Source organism: Peromyscus eremicus, chromosome 13 (genome assembly GCF_949786415.1).
Source record: "Peromyscus eremicus chromosome 13, PerEre_H2_v1, whole genome shotgun sequence".
NCBI classification, from domain to species: Eukaryota; Metazoa; Chordata; class Mammalia; order Rodentia; family Cricetidae; genus Peromyscus; species Peromyscus eremicus.
Window position 1 is genome coordinate 6,092,747 of NC_081429.1, and position 17,735 is coordinate 6,110,481.

Below are 17,735 nucleotides of genomic sequence, written 5' to 3' on the forward strand. Positions count from 1 at the left end.
TGCTATGTTTTTGTTGTTGTTGTTGTTTGTTTGTTTGTTTGTTTACTGTTTCTCAGTCCTTTCTGGATTCTGCACATAGCCGAGGTAAGCATGGCACTGGAGTTTTTCCTAGAGCTGGAACAGAATTCCTTTATAAGCATCAATAAGTTCTCAAAAGTAGACAACTTAAGCCAGCTGTTGGCCCTTCGTTTGATGGCAAGCTTTGTATTAATGGCAGTAGGTGAAGTAAGTATCACTCCTCCCCTGCCACACCCCCAGCTTCACCCTGACTTCCCAAGCTAGGACTGCAGCCCCAGGACCTTCTCCAGCGTGTTAGCTGGCTGGAGTCCAGAGGTTTGTTTCTGCAAGTGCTCAGATGTGTCTTCAGTTATAAGCAAGCTCACACATGCATAGATGGTGTCATTGATATTTTCCCCAGGAAACGTGTATTAAAGAATAATCTATAAGCAGTGTAGTCATAGCACAGCAAAGCAGGTGGTCACAGGCACTGACAGTTGGGCATACCGTGAAACGTTCAGCCGTGCCTCGTCTCCAGCTGTGCCCCCTTGTCTCACGGATCTTCTTCTTGACAGGTGAGCAGATGCAGCAGGAATCCCCCATGCATCCGAGGTTGAGCATGCCCAGTGGGTTACACCTAGGTGCCCACTTTCCATATAAAGCCTGGGAGCCATGCACTCTCTGCACTATCAGCAATTTGGTTATGTTTTTTCATCTCCTCTGCTACTCATAAAGTAAGAACCAACTGTAACAAGCTATTCCAGTGGCCTAAATCCCTCTAGAAGAACCAGCCAGAGCTGCCCACTGCCTGCCCCTAGTGTGTGGATTGCCCATTGAGTTCCTTGACAACCACAGCACCCAGGTTCAGGGTCTCTGTTTCTGAACAGTGGAAAGTTCTGCTGGGAAAAACAAAAGATAATGAGGTGTTTGCCCAGAAGAAGGTGTGCTGGAGCTAGAAAACCCACTTGAAGGGCTGAGGCCGTAGCTCGGTCGGTGAGAGCACTTGCCTCATGTGGGTGAGGCCGTGGGTTCAGTTCCCGCTGCCACAGAAGGTGAGGAATTAGATGGAAGGATGTACACCTATTGCCCCCTGTCCTGTCGCTATGATCCAACTGGGGAGACACTAAAAATAGCCTTGAGGCTGTTCCCTGGGAAAGTGAGGTCTTTGGCTAGGAGGAGCCTGCCTGGCTGTGTGAATACATCAGTTACTTGTCGCACTGCTGTGATCAAATCCAGACAGAAGCGACGTAAGGAAGAAAGGGTGTATTCTGGCTCATGGTTTGGGGGTATGGGCCATCATTTGGGGGAAGGCATGGTGGTAGGAGTGGGGGGCAGCTGGTCACATGACATCTGCAATGAGGAAGCAGAGATGAATGCTGCTTGGTCACTTCTAACTCAGTCCAAGAGCCTCAACTCATGGAATGATGCTGTCCACGTTTAGGGTGTCTCTTTCCACCTCTGCCTGATCTAGAACCAGTATTAAAGATGTGTCCAGAGGTGTCTGCTGAGTGATGCACAGTTGTGTCAACTGAACAATATTAACCATTGTGATGAAGGTCTGTGCTGGAGTTTGAGAACTCAGATGATATGGTGGACAGCTGTATCTGGTCTGGTTTGTAGTCCTGGTGCACCTGGATGAATCTGGAGTGAGAAACCCCTGGTACCTGGCCCAAATTACTAACCTGGGGAAAGCTCTCGCACCTGGTGGTAACTGAGGTTCCTCCTGCTCATCAAGACCACTCCAGCTGCCAATCAGCTAGAGGGCGTCCCAGGTGTGTAGGCAAGCATGAATAGTGAGAGAAAATGAGCCTTGTGCAGTATGGGGAGCAGAGGAGGGTCATGCATCCTAGGAAGAGGGCTACAGTCAGAAACAGGGTGCAGTGTGTGCAGGCAGGTGGAGAGGGGTTCCTCCTAGGCTGGGGAGGCTTCAGGTAGTCTCTGCTTTCAGCCTCACCCTGGGGGATCAAAGGCAGCCGTGGAGGAGAGGAATGGGAATGAGGTATGCTTTGATGGAGAGCGAGCCCGTACCCACCTCTGCTGCGCCCACTCCTGACCCTGCTGCCAGCCACAGCGGGCTGGGCCTTTTGCTTAAGGAAAAAGGAGGAAATGTCAGTTATTATGTTTTGGAACACAATCTTATCTTTTTGTTGGATTTTTAAAGCAATTTTCCCAAAGATCAGCCATCAGGTCTGACTGAGGTGTATTGACAAAATTTTAGCCATGATGAAGAAAACGTTTTAAACCCCAAGAAATCTGACCCTGGTTCTTGGAACACTTTGATGGATCTTTCTTTCTTCCTTCCTTCCTTCCCTTTCCTTCTCTTTCCTCTCCTCCCCTCCCCTCCCCTTCCCTCCCCTCCCCTTCCCTCCCCTCCAAGAACAAAGCCCAAATTTCAAAATCAGTGTTGAGAATAACATGATGAGGTTTACTAGAGCAAATGAAGTCCGTTAGTTGTTTTGAGTGGTCTAACGTGAGTGCTGAATTACTCGTTGTCCCTTGCCAGAAGTGCTATTAACCTTAGCTTTCTTTCCTGTACAAAAATAATCAAGCCCAAATTGTTGTCCATGGCAGGTGAGCTCTCTGTCACTGCGCCACATGCCCCCACAGTCCTGGTTATTAAACAGTAGTGTGGATTTTAGGGACTGTCTCCTGATGGTTTTTTAGGTTTATTTTTATTTTTCATGTGTAGCTGTGAGTCTATACTTCAAGTGGAGCAAGAGCCCTTGGAGGCCAGAAGAGGGGCTTCAGATCCCTTGGAGGTGGAGTTACAGGTGGTTACGACCTGTACCATGAGGGTGCTAGGAACCAAACTCAGGTCCCCTGGAAGAGCAGGAAGTGCTCTTAACTGCCGAGCCGTTTCTTCAGCCCCCTCTGTGTCCTCACTTCTTATGTCCGGGTGGGAAAGACAGGAGGACACATTGGTCTGATGTGACTGAGTCGTTTCAGAAGATCGTGCTTCATCCATCAGCTCAGAGATCGAGGGCGCTCATCTTCTTGTGTGTTCCTCGTCGGTTACGTTTGGTGAAGGGGACCAGCACACCAGAGGACGACACTGGCATTAACACACCAGATTGTCAGTGCACAGTGACCCGCATGTCCCCATCTCCCCACTGCTTTATTCAAGTGCACGTGCTCCTGGAGCGTCAGGGTCAGAGGCAGGGGTAGGTATACCTGGCTGCTCCTCGGGCTCCAGCCTCAGCCCCTACCTGTATGAAGTAAGAAACAGTCACTAGCAGTCTAGCAAAACTCTAAGAGTGGGGTGTTCAGGGCTCATTGCAGAAGTCTCCACTTACTCTTTTCTCAGTTTCATAGAGCAAATCCCCAAAATGTCAACGGGATGTTTTGAGTGTATCTTTATCAGAATTGTTTAGATTATTCAGAGATTGTACATGTTGAAAGCAGGCCCCTTGCCAAGTGCCATCTGCAGAGATACTTTCAAGTTAGCCTCCGCGTCTGCACGTCCGTCCATCACAGTGAAAAGATAGGGTTGCACTAGTGTGAGGGGTTAGCGTTAAAGAACGTGTCGTTTCTGTGTGTCGACTGGGTCTCACTGTGGCACAGGCTGGAGTCCACCATCCTCCTGACTCACCTAACTTCCAGAGCGTGGAGATTGCAGGCACCTACCTGCCAGTCCATCTAGCTTCCTGTTTGGTTTTGTTTTTGTTTTGTAACATAGTGTCATTTGGATTTGTTCCACTAGCTTTCCCAGACCCAAGATAGAGCTGCCCTGTACGGGTGTGTGGACACACACATTGTGGGGAGCAGGGGGTGACCCAAGGTTGTCCTTGTTAAATCAGCAACTCTGTTGTTTCCTCACATGCCCTTCCTGAATGTCGTCATTGGCCCTCTGAAGCTGAGCCTCATCCGCCTGGTCCCCGACCCACCCGCCTTTCTTGTTGCAGCTGTAGGGCTGTCTGTTCAGGGTCATTGTAGATAAGTTCCCAGAGGAACCAGAACCTTCAAAGCATTCCCCATGAGCAGAGATTGAAGGGCAGGGCTGTCCCGTCCCACTGGGTAACCTCCAGCCCTTGACTGGGGCGATTGTCTGAGCCCAGGTGTGGCAGACAGGCTGGGGAGCGGAGGCTGTCTTTCAAGTGGCCAGGCCTGCCTTGTGAGGCACCGGACACCATGATGTTATCTCTGTCTTCTGGCTGCAGTATGCCACCCACTCTCAACAAAGGCTTGGGAACCACGAGGCTCCCTCTTCATGACCCACCCACCTGCCTCCTGCTTAGGAATCACACAGGAGGTTTTCAGGCCTCATCATAGATGTTTACAAGGTGATATTTTCTTGAGTATGGGCAAGGGGCATGGATTTTACAAATTAGCATTTGATTTCTTTTTTCTTCTTTTTAATACCCTGGTATTTTCCACAGTTAGCTTCAAACATAACAAAAGGTTGCATGTAACCCCCAAGGGAAAATAAGTTCTAATTCATCATCATAATATGTTGGCAATTTATTCTCCACATTGCTCTGGCTGTAAGGACATGTAGGCAGATTTATCAACTGGTAGTTAGAAGCCCTGGGTTTTATGTTCACCCGTAAGTCTACTGCATATGGGTATACCGGGTATCTTTGTTTCTCCTGCAGTCAAAGACTTGATTTCATTCTTCATACTGCACTTATCTTGTTTTGCAGAGTGTGTGTGTGTGTGTGTGTGTGTGTGTGTGTGTGTGTGTGTGTGTTCATGTATGTGTATATACACATGTGGAGGAGGCTGGGTATCAAAGTTGGGTTCCTTGAACATTCTCTATTTTATATTTTGAGACAAGGTCTCTCACTGGCCCTGGAGCTGGCCAGTTTGGTTCAACTGACATTGAGCTCCTGTAATCCTCCTGTCTCAGTGCCCCCAGTGCTGAGGTTACAGACATGTACCGTCACACTCGGCTTGTACACGGCAGTTGGGGATCTGAACTCGGGTCCTCCTGCTTGTCAGACCTTATTGACTGGGCCGTCTCCACAGCCCCTGGCATACTTGGTTTCTTTTTTTTTTTTTTTCTTTTTTTTTTTTTTTTAATTAAACATCTGTTTGGTGCTGGATGTCTTCTATACAATAGTCACATTAAAAGAAGTTTCAAGGTAAAAGGAGGCGGTCTGAAGAGATGGCTCAGTGGTTAAGAGCACTGCTTGCTCTTCCAGAGGACCCGGGTTCAGTTCCCAGCCCCCACATGGTGACTCACAGGGTCTGTAACTCCAGGGGATCTGAAGCCCCTCTTTTGACCTTCCCGGGCACACGGGGTACGCAGTGTGTCTGTACGCAGACACACACACAGATGAAACACTCATACACATAAATTGATGTGAAAACATAAAGAGGGTAGGGAAACACCAACAGGAGGCTGAGACCAAGGCAGAATTGAAGGGAAGTGGCTCCAACCTCATGGCTACTGGAACTGGGAGGCTGTGGTCTCACTCTGGTTCACACAGCTCTAATTGTGACAGTTCTAAAAGTAAATTGCCCAAAAGCCTCTCCAGCAGTTACCAAGACTTTCCCTGTGAAATAGTCACTCTTCAGCATAACCACTGTCTGTTTTGTTACAGCTCTGATTGGGACGTCTTGAAGCTAACTATGTTAGGGAAAGCAAATACTTTATTTGCTGTGGGTGATGCAGCCTCTTGCAGAACATGGCTGGTGAGAGAGTGAGTCTGTCTGTCTGTCCATCCATCCATCTGGTCCCTCACTGGCCACATGGCAGAAGGTTCATGTGTTACCACTTGTAGGGGTAGTCCTGGCCCCAGTGGAGGTGGGGGTGAGGCAGGTCCAGAGGATTGCCTGTTTCACATGGGAAGAAATTAAACTATGTGTTAGAACCACCCAGCATAGCAGGGGCCAGGCTGGACTTTGAACCTCCTCTCTTACTGCCCTTATTTTGGAACCATGTCATGTGACAGCCTGACTGTCCCCAAAGGTCATTGGTGGGAAAAGCTCTGAACTTTTCTGGAAACAGTTTAGTGATGTGCAGCCAACGTCCTGGAAGTAGCTGTTTTCTTGGACTCGTGTCTTAAAGACTGCCCCAGTGCTTAAATAGACAAGAGTGTTGATTCATGACTTTACAGCCCATCTAAGCAGTGGGGAATAATCATGCCAACCAAGGCCTATGATCCGAAGGAGAAAAAAGAGAATGAATCGGATCGCTGACGTTTTTTATGACATTTAGCCCTGAATTGTTGGGATAAAATGTCAAAACCAGCTCGACTCTTTTTCAAGCTTGGGTTTCTGTATGTCAGGTCTGCTCAAAACTACTGCAGCACCACCAGAAGGTGGCGGGTTAAGAGGCAGGGCCGCAAGGAAGCAGCTACTTTGGTGTATTTGTGTATTTTGCAAGTTATTTGTGCATTTTGCACAGAACTAGAACCTAGATGTCTTCAGGACCCTGGACAGAGACATCTGGGGCCTGGTTTTAGCCTGCCTTCAGCCGCTGCTGAGAACATCACTTCTTAACTCCTTGTGACTTTTATAGAGACAGCTCAGTTTCAGAAAGGGAGTGGAATCGTGCTATCAAAGAGCAATCATACATCTAATTAACTTCTAGAGTTTTCTCCTAGTAGACATGCCTGATCTCTCCCTAGCCTGTTCAGCCAGGGCAGCCCTCCATGGGAAACAGACTCTTTGTAATTTAGCAGCTGTAAGCACCAAACTTGAAAAATGGTTGTGGCTGATTATGTAAAAAGAGATGAGGCTGGAAGGGAATGGGAATCTCTTGAAATGATTTCATTTCCACCTCCCAGCCCTGCTCAGCCTGCCTTTACGTCTTTCCAAGTATACTAGATTAATTTAAACTTGGTGCAGCTTGCATTCAGCTAAAAATCAACTAGAGAACAGTTTGATTTTTGACCCTTAAATATCAAATCCTGACTGACATAGCCAATCGCTTCCTGCCATGGCCCAGGCTTACCCCCAACTTCCTCTAGCTTTCTGCCTCCCTGATCACTGTACGGTCCTCAGAAATATGGGGTGCTATTTGGTGCCCATACATCCTCATCCTGCGGTACATTCCCTGAAGCTTCTGGTTATAAAAAGAACCAAGAGAACCCCAGAAATCCACAGCGTGCAGAGAAATAGTGGGGTCCAGTAGGGCAGTGACACAGGGGAGCAGGAGAGTAAAGGAGCCCATGACATACAGGCCGCCACCGGCAGAGAGAGCCCCAGCCTGGCAGATGCTTCCCTCTACCCTGAACCCAGTCTGATGGCCCAAGCCTGGTGCTGGTCTTCGCCCTCCCTTCCCAAGAATCCCCAAACCACTTGGGGACTCCCAGCTCAGGTGCCTACCCCATCTCCCTAGACCGCAGAGTGGATTTTTTTTCATTTCTTATTTAATTGATTTGTAGTATTTAACACAATGACCTTTCCCTTCTCTGTCTCTCTGTCTCTCTGTCTTGTCTCTCTCTCTTAAAATCTTCTTTGTAGGTGAAATTCACGTGACTCACTTCACTCATTTGAAGTGTAACTTAATAGTTTCTAAAACGGTTATGGACCTCTGCAGCTTTTCCCAGGTCAACTTGGGAAAATTTTCATTACCTGAGGAGGGAAGCCCTGGACCCTAAACAGTGAACCCACCTGGTGCTTTTTTAAGAGGCTCTGTAAACGTATTTGGTAAGGAGAGCTTCATCTAGCTGGCCGTCCACCAGCTCTCTTACATTGAACTTCCTCTGCAGAGCCCGAGGGGTAATTGAAAGTGGCCAGGGAAGGAATCCTTCTCCCCGGCCCCCTTTCTGCGCTGGCCCCTCCTATTGTGCACCTCACCTCCCCGTTTTTGTAACTCCGTCTGACACTGTGTTGTCTTTTCCTTTCCCCCAACACCTGTCATCTTCCTCGCCCCCCGCCGTGTCCCGCTGCCCCTTCTGACATTGTATACCCCTGCGTGCGCTGCAAAGGGAAGCACACAATAATGGCAGTCTCTGAACCATCTTCAGAGATGGGAGTGAAGTCAGCCTCCTCCCGCTGAAAGCTCCGTCAAAAGCCCCGGGCGAGGGTTTGAACTTCACTTCACACTCACCTTTTAACAGGGACCCGGGATGTTGTGATTTCCTCCAATGGCAAAGGTGGCTGCTTCTTTATTTACCAGCCGACACATCCCTCTGAGCCTCAGAAGGGACAGAGGCCCTATTAAAGATCCAAATGAGTCTCCCATTGTTGACCTTGGATCAAAGCAAGTGGCCTTTAATTTTCTACTTCCCACAATGACTTGCTGTTGAGTTTGTGGAAGGCCTTAGCCCTCAGCGGATTCCCCCTGGCAGTGCCAAATGGCTCTGTCTTTGAAAATTCTGAATTCTTTTAATACAGGGAGGAAAAAAAAAAAAAAACTAAAAGATTTTAGCGATGTGTTGTACCTAACACAGCCAAAGAAGTGTGTGAGGGTACCTGTGGACACCAGAGCGCCGTCAGCACCAGGTGCACATGCCACCCTTGTTCTTTCTCTCCTGTTGCGGGGTATTCCCCCTTTTTGTTCACGGAAACGTGGTTCTGAGGAGCACACAATTTAAAGTAATTCGTATACTTGCGGGTGATGGCCTCTTGTCCCGTCAGCCGTTCATCTGGATTATAGTGGCTCTTAGGAGCAAGTTTGCATCATCCCGTCCCCCAACAACACCCCTGAGGGACAGTGGGTAGAGATGTCCCTCAGGAAGCTCTCCCTATCCCCCATACTGTCTGAAATGTCAACTGCCAGGGCTTTAGAAGACCCACGGTATGACTTGGGACTCACATGTGAAAAACAGAGGCAAGAGTGATTCTTGGAGAGTTCAGGTGTTCCCAACAGACACATCCTGGCTCTCCACCCACCGAAGCAATGGGATGTGGGAGCGAGGAGCTGATACCTTGTCTGTGGAAATGCCCCTGGATATTAGAAACCCTCTGTGTACCTGGCAGAGGCACTTCCCGAGAAGAGCCCCCCACAACAGTCCATTGAGATGGGCTCAGCTAATGATCGGCTGGGCAGATAATCGGAGGAGAGTTAATTGTGAGGTTCGATATAGCATCTTGTCGGCAGAGATAAGTTGTCACGTTTTCCACTTGAGCTGAAACTAAATGATTGTAAAATAAGTTATGAGTGTCCTTGGGCCTGTCTGCCGGAATGATAGCTAAGAATACATTCCTGGCCCATCAGTCTCGAGCAGGCTGCTTGATATTTATGCGAGTGGAATGTTATTTTATTCTCCCTCTGGTCATGCTTGTCAGCTCCCCGAGTGAAAAGTGAAACTGCTTCTTGGACTCATACTTCACATGCCGGAGCTCCGAGAGACTGCAGATTGTGATCATTATTGCTCATGTTATATATTTTGGGGGGTATGTGTTGAACATTGATGCCCGATTGGGAAGAACTAATAGGCAACATGGAAAGCATAGGATGGGCCTGCCCTTGCTAGCTCAACAACGCATATCTGGGGGATCCCTACAACAGAGCAGATTCAAACATGGAGTAATGAGGCACTGGCTTTTTTTTTTTTTTTAATTTGATCGCCTTGCTTCACCTTGCTTCTCTCCTGTATTTAATGCCACAGACAGTAGTCTCTTGTCTTACTGCCTAGTAATTGATACAAAATGAAATGTATTCTTCATAGGCAGTCAGGAGGAGTGGTGGACTCTGAGGGTGGGGCTGAGGGACATCTTGTCAGGCTAGAGGAGCAGTGGGGGTGAGGAAGCTCAGTGTAGAAGCCTCACACACTATGACTGCTCATATTTTAGATCAGGGGGATATTAGGCAGTTCCTGGGATTCTGGGAGTCAGGGCATAAATACTTAGACTGCAGGTGCCTGTGTGCAAACTCTAAGTAACTAGAAACCCATCACCGTGTCTATGAGGCGGCTGTCAGTCTAGCCCACTCAGGTCTCAAGCCAAGGCCGCTTTCCCTGCCTCCTCCTGTCTCCTGTGACCAAGGCTTTTGCTACCCTTTGGATGTCCATCATCCCTCACCATCACTGTCATCCTCTTAGTGCCTGATTACATCAGCCTTGTGCACATCTCCACGTAGGCTGCCCAGTCATGTGCCGAAGCCTGGCTGCAGGTCTGTTTCCTGACCCAAAACGTCTGGCCAGCATTTGGTCCCTCAGGTAGCCTGGCCCAGCATTTGGTCCCTCAGGTACTTCCTCCTTAGCCTGGTGAAGAGGCCAAACTCCTAGAGTACCACCTCGATGCCTACCCCACTGGTGGGAAAGGAAAGCTGGACAGGCGGGGGTGGATTCCCTTCCCTGAGCTGTGGAGTGTTTGGCATTGGCACATGGGAAGATGCAGATGGAAAGATGGTAGGACTTCGCCTTCTCTTACAAGAGAAGAGACCAGACCTACAGAGTTATCTCCTGCTCAGTCTGTATGAACAAGAATGGCCCCTCCCCTTGGGGTCTTGTGCCCTGTGCATCCCAGGGCACAGAGCAGTGACTGTTCACTCCTGTCGTCACCTAAGAATGAACAAAAGGGGTCACAAATGTTGCTTTCCACCTCACTGGTCAGACCTGAAAACACTTCCAAGTCTTCCATAGTGCGAGACAACTCTTGCACTTTTCTCCCTACACCCTCCCCATGACACAGTGGCACCTCTGTCTTCTCATTAGTCTCAATCCCTGGGCCCTGAGGGTCCCCTCCACAGGCCACAGAGTCACAGTCCTTGTCTGGGGATGAGTCTTCTCCCCCCGCCCCTGTCTGTTTATCTGTGGGGTTGGTGTGCCTGCTCCAGATGGGGGCTCTTGAGCATTCTGTGCTCCAGTGGCAGGGCCCAAGAACAGTCTTTTATTGAAGGCATCAAGCAAGAAATTAGATAGGCATTCTTTTCAGGCCTTAGAAATCGGCTCCGTGGGGACAGGGGTTCTGCCCTTTATTCTTTGACAGCCGCTAGCTCAGAGAGCATGCTCAGTAAGTATAGGCTGAGTGTAAGGAGACTCTTTCTGTCAATAGATCCCATTCATGGCTGTAGCCGTTCACCTAAAAATAGCTTCCAGACGGTTGGAAACTTGCAGGACAGTGTTGGACACAAAAGCATGCTTGTGGTGAGTTTTTAAGGATGTGGCAGAGTTGATTGCACTCTGCTGTTCCACTGGGGACCACAGGTCCTCTCCCTCCTGGGCCAGCACCTCAGGTAGTCGGTTCTTCAGTAAAACTGGCAGGTGCAGGGAGAATTCCCCCATGGCTGTCATCGTGGTGAAGAGAGAAAACACAGATCCTGCCTGCATCCATGAAGCTCACGTCATAGCCAGCCAGTGACAGATGGAAAGATGGTAGGACTTTGCCTTCTCTTGTGACAGACGCTTGTGACCACGTGGAGAGAGCCAAGCCGATGGTATGAGGAGGGCAGTGGCTTGTGCGGGCTCTGGGCTGGCCTTGCGCTTTGTGGTGCCCCTACCTCCCGACATCTCACTGGAGCTTCCCCTCAGAGGATGGAGGCACAGGCCACAGCAGATGCAGGAGGAACAGATGCTACCCCTGGAGGCCTGTCCCCTGAAGTGGCTCCCATCAGGGACACTAGGGAAGCCAGCAGTGGCCAGCAGTGGCCAGCAGTGAGGAGGAGCACTTCAGTGGACTTTGCTTCAGAGAGCAGCAGAAATCAAACAGTAAAACGGGAGAGTGGGCAAGGGAGGCACCCCGTAAAGGCAGGAGGGGATCCGGCATTTCCGGTGCCGGCAGGGAGGGATGAAATGCTGGGACCAAAGTCACTATCTAGGCTAGAGTGGGCCCCGGCTCACAGGATGAGGAGTTCTAGAGCCTGCCAGTTCTTGGGGAGAAGTGGGGTGCTTGTTTCTGAAAGAGGTGGGGGAGGGAGGAGGAGAGGGAAAGTTCATTCAGTTAGATGGTGGGGGTTGGAGTGAGGTGAGGGATGCAGGAGGAACAGGAGAAGCCATGGACGAGCATCTAGGAAAGTGGCAGGTGGATTTCTAATTGAAGTGTGAGAAGCTCAGGGCAGCAGGGGTCCTGGTGCATAAGGGACCCAGGCACATGGGACCCAGAATCAGCATAATGCTGTCTCCATGGCCCTAAAAAGAAAAGTAGATGAAGTTAGGCTTCCTGTCAGGAACCATGGAGGGAAACTTGGGAAGCTGAGTTTTCAAAGATGCTTCTAGTAGTAAAGGATGTTGGGACCTGCCACAAAGGTTAGACGGTAAGGGTGAGAAGGTGGATGAGCTGTGGGAGTCGGGGAGGTAGCTGGCAGAGCCCTGAGGACACCAGGGAAGGGGGGCTGCTGAGGTATCAGGAAGGAAAGGGCCTGGCAGGGGGAGGAATGGGGACCAGACTTCACCTGGGCAGGTGGAGTGACATCACAAGAAGCCTGGGGAGCTGTTGTGGAAATGGAGAATTCCTGACCTGGAATCCGTAGAGTAGAGTATCATGCAGCGGTTTAGCTTCCAGAGGGTTAGGTTTAAAGAAAGGGCCTCAACTTTTCAAGTGTGAACGATGGGATTCATGTCTCCAGGAGAGCTGGCTTCCAGGGAGTATAGAGTGGAATGAGCCTTCCAAGAAGACAGTGCCCTGTAAGTCAGGATGTCCAAAGGAAGAGAGACCGTCCTGACCAGGGTCCCGCGAACTGGAGCTGTCCTGGGAAGGGCACTTCCCAACATCTCGGGATGTTGGGCTCCTGTAGTACCACTACCCTGCTCACTGTGGTTTCCACATCTGTCTCAGCATTGCTGTGTGGGCCTGGGAGGTGCTTCTAATTGAGAACAAGGAGCTAGCTAGACCAGCAGAGACGCTGAGAACAGAAGGAAGCACCATGCGGAAGGATGCCTGTGGGGGAAAGCCAGAGTGCAGGGCAAGTCAGCGCCCTGGCCCGCTGGGCTCTCGGGAAGGTGGGGGCATTTCTTGCCAGTATTATCACTTCTCAAGACTGCCCCTTGCCACTCCTCCATGGAAGCCGAGAGTTTCTGCCAGAATAATGACAATCTGTAGATACTGAGGCATGTGGAGAGGAGATGGTGTGCTCCCTCCTCCTACCTTAGAAAAGGCTCTCTGTGGAAGGAAGGGAAGAAGTTGCCTGGAGACAGACACATTTGATTTTCATCCCAAGAAAGGCAGATTCTGAACCATGTGCCCGTGAGTTCAAGGCCTGCCCAGGTAGAATGGGAAGCAGGTTTTCAAAAGGGCATGTGCAGGCACACAGAAGAGTAACTCATTTGACAGGGACGGCTCACTAAGAGGAAAAACTGGAGTTTGTGCCCCTTTAGTTTTTCTTGGTTAGCAAAACTGTGTAAGTTGGGTACCTCTGGCCTTCGGGGTGGTATTTGAAAAAGTAGTTTATTGGTTTTGTTTTCAGCTCTTGTTGTTTTATTTTGTTTCTGAGGCAGGGTCTTATGAGGTAGGCTTCACCGGCCTGGTAACAGCTGTGTGGCCTAGGCTGACCTCAAACTCGTGGTCTTCCTCCTGCCTCAGCCTCCTGGGTTCTGGGATTATAGGTATGGGTCACCTTGTCCCGTTAATTCCTTGGCGAGTTCAGAGGCAGGTTGTGGGAGAGTTATTCATACAACCATTCCATTATTCGTTACAGCAGGTGGCTAGGGTACAGAGACGAGTGCTTTGTCTGAGCTCAGTGCTGCTGCTTCAAAGCCTCCATGTGTGGACTGGGGCTAGTGGCGGTGTGAGCCTGTCCCAACCCCACCCTGCTCAGGACTGTGACTCAGCTGTGGACGTAGAGGTTTGTGCTCCAAACAACCGAGACCTGCTAAGGAAGTTGTACATAACAACCGGGGAGGCTTCCAAAGCCGCAGCACTCAAGATTGCCTCTGTGCCGAGAGCCCACAGAGGAGAGAGTGATGGGGTTGATGCCCATGTGTGGAAGTCTGTCCCGTCCGCTGTGCAGTTCATGTGCTAAGCGTCTCACAGAGATGTTGGTGTTGTGTTGGGTAGAAGTCGGTAGTTTAATAACAATTCACCTCCCCCCTGTGTTGGGCATTACAGGTCACCGGGGGAGAGAAGCCACCGCCACCCTGGAGAAGCTCTAGTTAGCTTTAGACCACTAACAGCCAAGTGCGGAGTGTCCATAGTCAGACCCCTGGAGTAGAGATGTAACTTGGTGGCTTAGGAAAAAGAATGACTGACAGTCACAGAGGTCGCAGAACTGAAGCAACAGGACAGTGGGACACTCAGGCTGTTACATGGGACTGTCTCTGGATAGGAGCAGTGAGTGGTTTTGCCTCCCTGCCTGATGAGTGAGCCCTCTGGTAGAGCACAGGACGGCATGGACCACTGTCAGTGGGCCTGGCATGGGGCAGGCAGGCGGGGGCATCTTTTTAGATGTGTGCATGAAATACTTAAGAAGAGCAGAAGTGCTCACTGTCAAGCACGGGACAGCTACAGAAGGGGAGGGAGCTCCATGACGGGTGACCATCTTGGAGTCTGGTACCTGTCCTAGGGACCCGATGGGGGTTTTGGGGGACACAGACTGTTTGGGAAGTTGTTGCTTTGTTTTGTTTCTTGGTTTTGGTGGTGATGATTTGTTGACTGGTGGTTGGTTGATAGGTAGATAGGTAGGTAGGTAGGTAGGTAGGTAGGGTTTTGTTGTTTTAGAGAGCCTGGGTCTCACTATGTAGACAAGTCTGTTCCGGAACTCTCAGCTCCTCCTGCCTCTGCCTCCTAAGTGCTCGGTTAATGGTATGTGCCCCCATGCCCAGCTAGGGGCACTGTTTTCATTTCAACCCTTATCCTCACCACCACCACTGCAGCCAGCCTGCCCCCCACAGCCTGAAGTGGGGCTCAGGACTGCTGGCTGTCCCTGGGGTACAGATCACCCCGAGAGAGGAACCAACTGCGTGAGCTGGAAATCCTGGAGCCTGGTAGAAGTGGAAGGGTGGGTGGCAGCATCGGGGGATAGACCAGAAGGTGGTGATCGGTATCCATTAGCGCTGTGGTGCTTGTCAGAGGGTCTCTGAATGGCTTTTCAGAGGTGGATCCCCAGCTTCTAGGGCTGGCAGTATTCAGAAAGCAGGAGCCAAGCGGATAGGAGTCAGTGCAAGCCTTTCTGTCCTTGGAGTTACAGGACTCCTGAATCTTGACCCACGGACTCTGAAAACTTGGCGTGTGGGGAGGTACACCACCCATGCTCTTGTCCCCTGCTCGGTGTACTGTTCTGACTTGCATTCTGACTCTTCCCAGTCTTCTAGCACCACTTTGGCCTTTCTGGTAAAGATAAAGTAAATAATAAGTTGAGTTCAAGCCTCTCTATGGAGACAAGCCAGAGGGACTCTTCTTCACCTGTAGCTGTACGGTATTGGCTTGGAGACACTCCTGCAGGCTGTTGATGAGAGTTGTGGCGTGTTGTGCCACCTCTCACTGATGACAAAGTGAAGTCACAGCCGCGTGCAGCGCTGCAGAGAGATCAGGAATTGTTCACGCTTTGTGTGCAGGTTACACCCACTCAGGACAAGTCTCTCTGTGGGTTTGTATGTGTCAGTATCTCATTCCTGGTACATCAGGGTCTATAAGGGAAGGAGAGGGAAGACTCAGAATCCAAAGTTCGCCATCCTGCTGTCCCTGATGTCGTGTGTGAGCCTGTGAGGTGCCAGGAGTCCAGTCGCCGGAAACAGGATTTCCAGTGCCTGCTTTGGGCTGGGAGGTACACATGGCCAAAGTGCCTAGATCTGTTCCCTGCCGAAGCCCCAGGCCTCCAACCCAGCCACCCTTGTGTGCACGTGTCTCAGGAAAGACGGAAAGATCTCATGTGTTAATGCTGGAGGACATTGCTGAAGTGGGGGTCGCCTCCTTTTCTTTGCTCTGTGCTCCAAGCTTACCTTTGCGTTCTTTTGCCTTTTCTGGTTCGGTTGCAGACACGGGGCTGGGTGACTCGGTGTGTTCCAGCCCAAGTATCTCCAGCAGCACCAGCCCCAAGCTTGACCCGCCCCCCTCCCCCCACGCCAACAGAAAGAAACACCGGAGGAAGAAAAGTACCAGCAACTTCAAGGCTGACGGGCTCTCAGGCACTGCTGAAGGTAAGGGTCCCCAGGCTGCCAGGGTGAGCGTCTGCACTGTGGAAATGTCCTTGCTCCTGAAGACCGCTATTTACCTAATGGCCAGATGTGGACTTTCTGAAGTGGCTTCTGCAAGTGAATTTAGTATGTTTTTATTCCGTACATGCGAGTAGAGATATGTGCATGCATACACACATACACATACACACAAAGATGGGAGGTGTGAATGGAACTGAACTTAAGAAATACTCAAAAGAAAACCAAAAATTCGAAACATTGTTGTATTAACAGCAAGTTTTGTTAGTGAGATGGACAGTAACAGAGTTTAGCTTGAGCAAAGGTTCCCATTCTTAGAGACTACCTTGTCATTCAGAACCTTTCTCTTTCCTTGCATGCCAAGCTTTTCCCTGAACATTCTCCTTGTTTGTCCAGAACTGTGGATTGCAAGATGCTACTCCCAATGAGGCTTTGTGAGCCCACAGCACATAGCAAGCAACAAGGACCAGTGGGGCTCAGCAGGGTGCCCCATCATTTGTGAGGTGGGCCATGTTGTTTTGGGTGTCGTCATGAGGAGGCTGGAGTCCAGAGCCTCACAGATTGGAGTTCCTTGCAGGGCCCTAAGCTCTTCTCCTTTACCAAGGTTCATCCGGTTCTGTCCCCAGCAACTTCCTGCTGACAAGGTTAGGCCGTGAAGACCAGTTTTCTTATAAGGATGATTCTGCCATGTCACCAGTCATGGAAAGTAACATTGAAGGGTACAGGCACTGAGTTAGATGCCGCTGCTCTAGCTCCCACTAGAAAAGGTTCTGCTCAAATGCTAAGAGCTATTGAGACCTCATCAAGAGCCACCGGCCGATGTCAGCTCCAACCTGCCCCAAGGAGAGGTTGGGACAAGATAATAGCACTGCTACCCATCCCAACCTCCAGCCTAGGGACCCAAGCAAGAGTTTCCCTAACTAGTGTCCTAAAGTGCATGTCATGTAACAGATAAGTCTCAGAACATGTCACACATTTCCAAATGGTGTTTGTTCTTAATGTCATAGCACAACTGAAGGCCAGTTCTCTCTACAGCTGCTCTCATGCGTTTCAGTCACCTACACACATGATCTGTGCCTAAAGCTGTAAGAGCAAGCCTGCGGTAATCCAGTGGTAGTATGTTCAGCCAATGGGGTGTTGGAAGGAATGTGGAAAGTGACCTTCACTGACTTTCTGAGCTCATGGGGTCATCTGGTGGGTGCTATGCAATAGTGTGCCGTCAAGCTGGGATAGGGTGACTCTATCCTAACAGACAGACAGATGGCAGCTTTGGGGGGTAGCTCTGTAGTGCTTGCCTTCTAAATATGGGGAACTGAGTTTGAGCCCCAGAACCTGCCTACATAAGCCAATCATAATGGTATATGTTTGTAATCTTAGCACCATGGAGGTGAAGACAGGCAGATGCCTGGCATTCACTGGAAGGCCAGCCTAATCCACTTTGGCAACTTCCAAGCCAGTGAAAGACCCTACTTCCAAAACAAGCTAAAAAAAAAAAAAAAAAAGGTGTACAGTGCCTAAGGAATGATGCCCAAGGAATGATTGTCCTGTGTCCTCCCCATGAGCATGCCTGTGCATACAGGTACCACAGAAACACATAGATTGGAAAGTCACAGCAGTGTCTCAAGCTAGGCTGGATGAGTGGGCAGCACATCTTCAGAAGTTTTGGATGGGTCTGCAGAGACCACCCCTCAGTTCACTGTCAGTTTCTAATAGGAAGTAAGTTCTAATAAAGCCGTCTGTATAATTCCCCCGGAAGTGTTAACCTGCCCCACTGCCAGCATGTCATCTTTATGAGGCCTGTATGTGGTTAGCTAGTCT

General features: G+C 50.0%; 1 protein-coding gene across 5 annotated transcripts in view; it reads left to right on the forward strand.

Moving 5' to 3' along the window:
- The window catches only part of Agap1 (ArfGAP with GTPase domain, ankyrin repeat and PH domain 1), a 437,938-nt gene that overhangs the window by 336,942 nt on the left and 83,261 nt on the right, over positions 1–17,735 (forward strand). For all 5 annotated transcript variants that reach the window (XM_059278338.1, XM_059278339.1, XM_059278335.1 and 2 more), the window contains one exon: positions 15,741–15,902. In XM_059278338.1, coding sequence (XP_059134321.1) covers positions 15,741–15,902 — 162 coding nt within the window. The remainder of the gene's footprint in view (positions 1–15,740; positions 15,903–17,735) is intronic.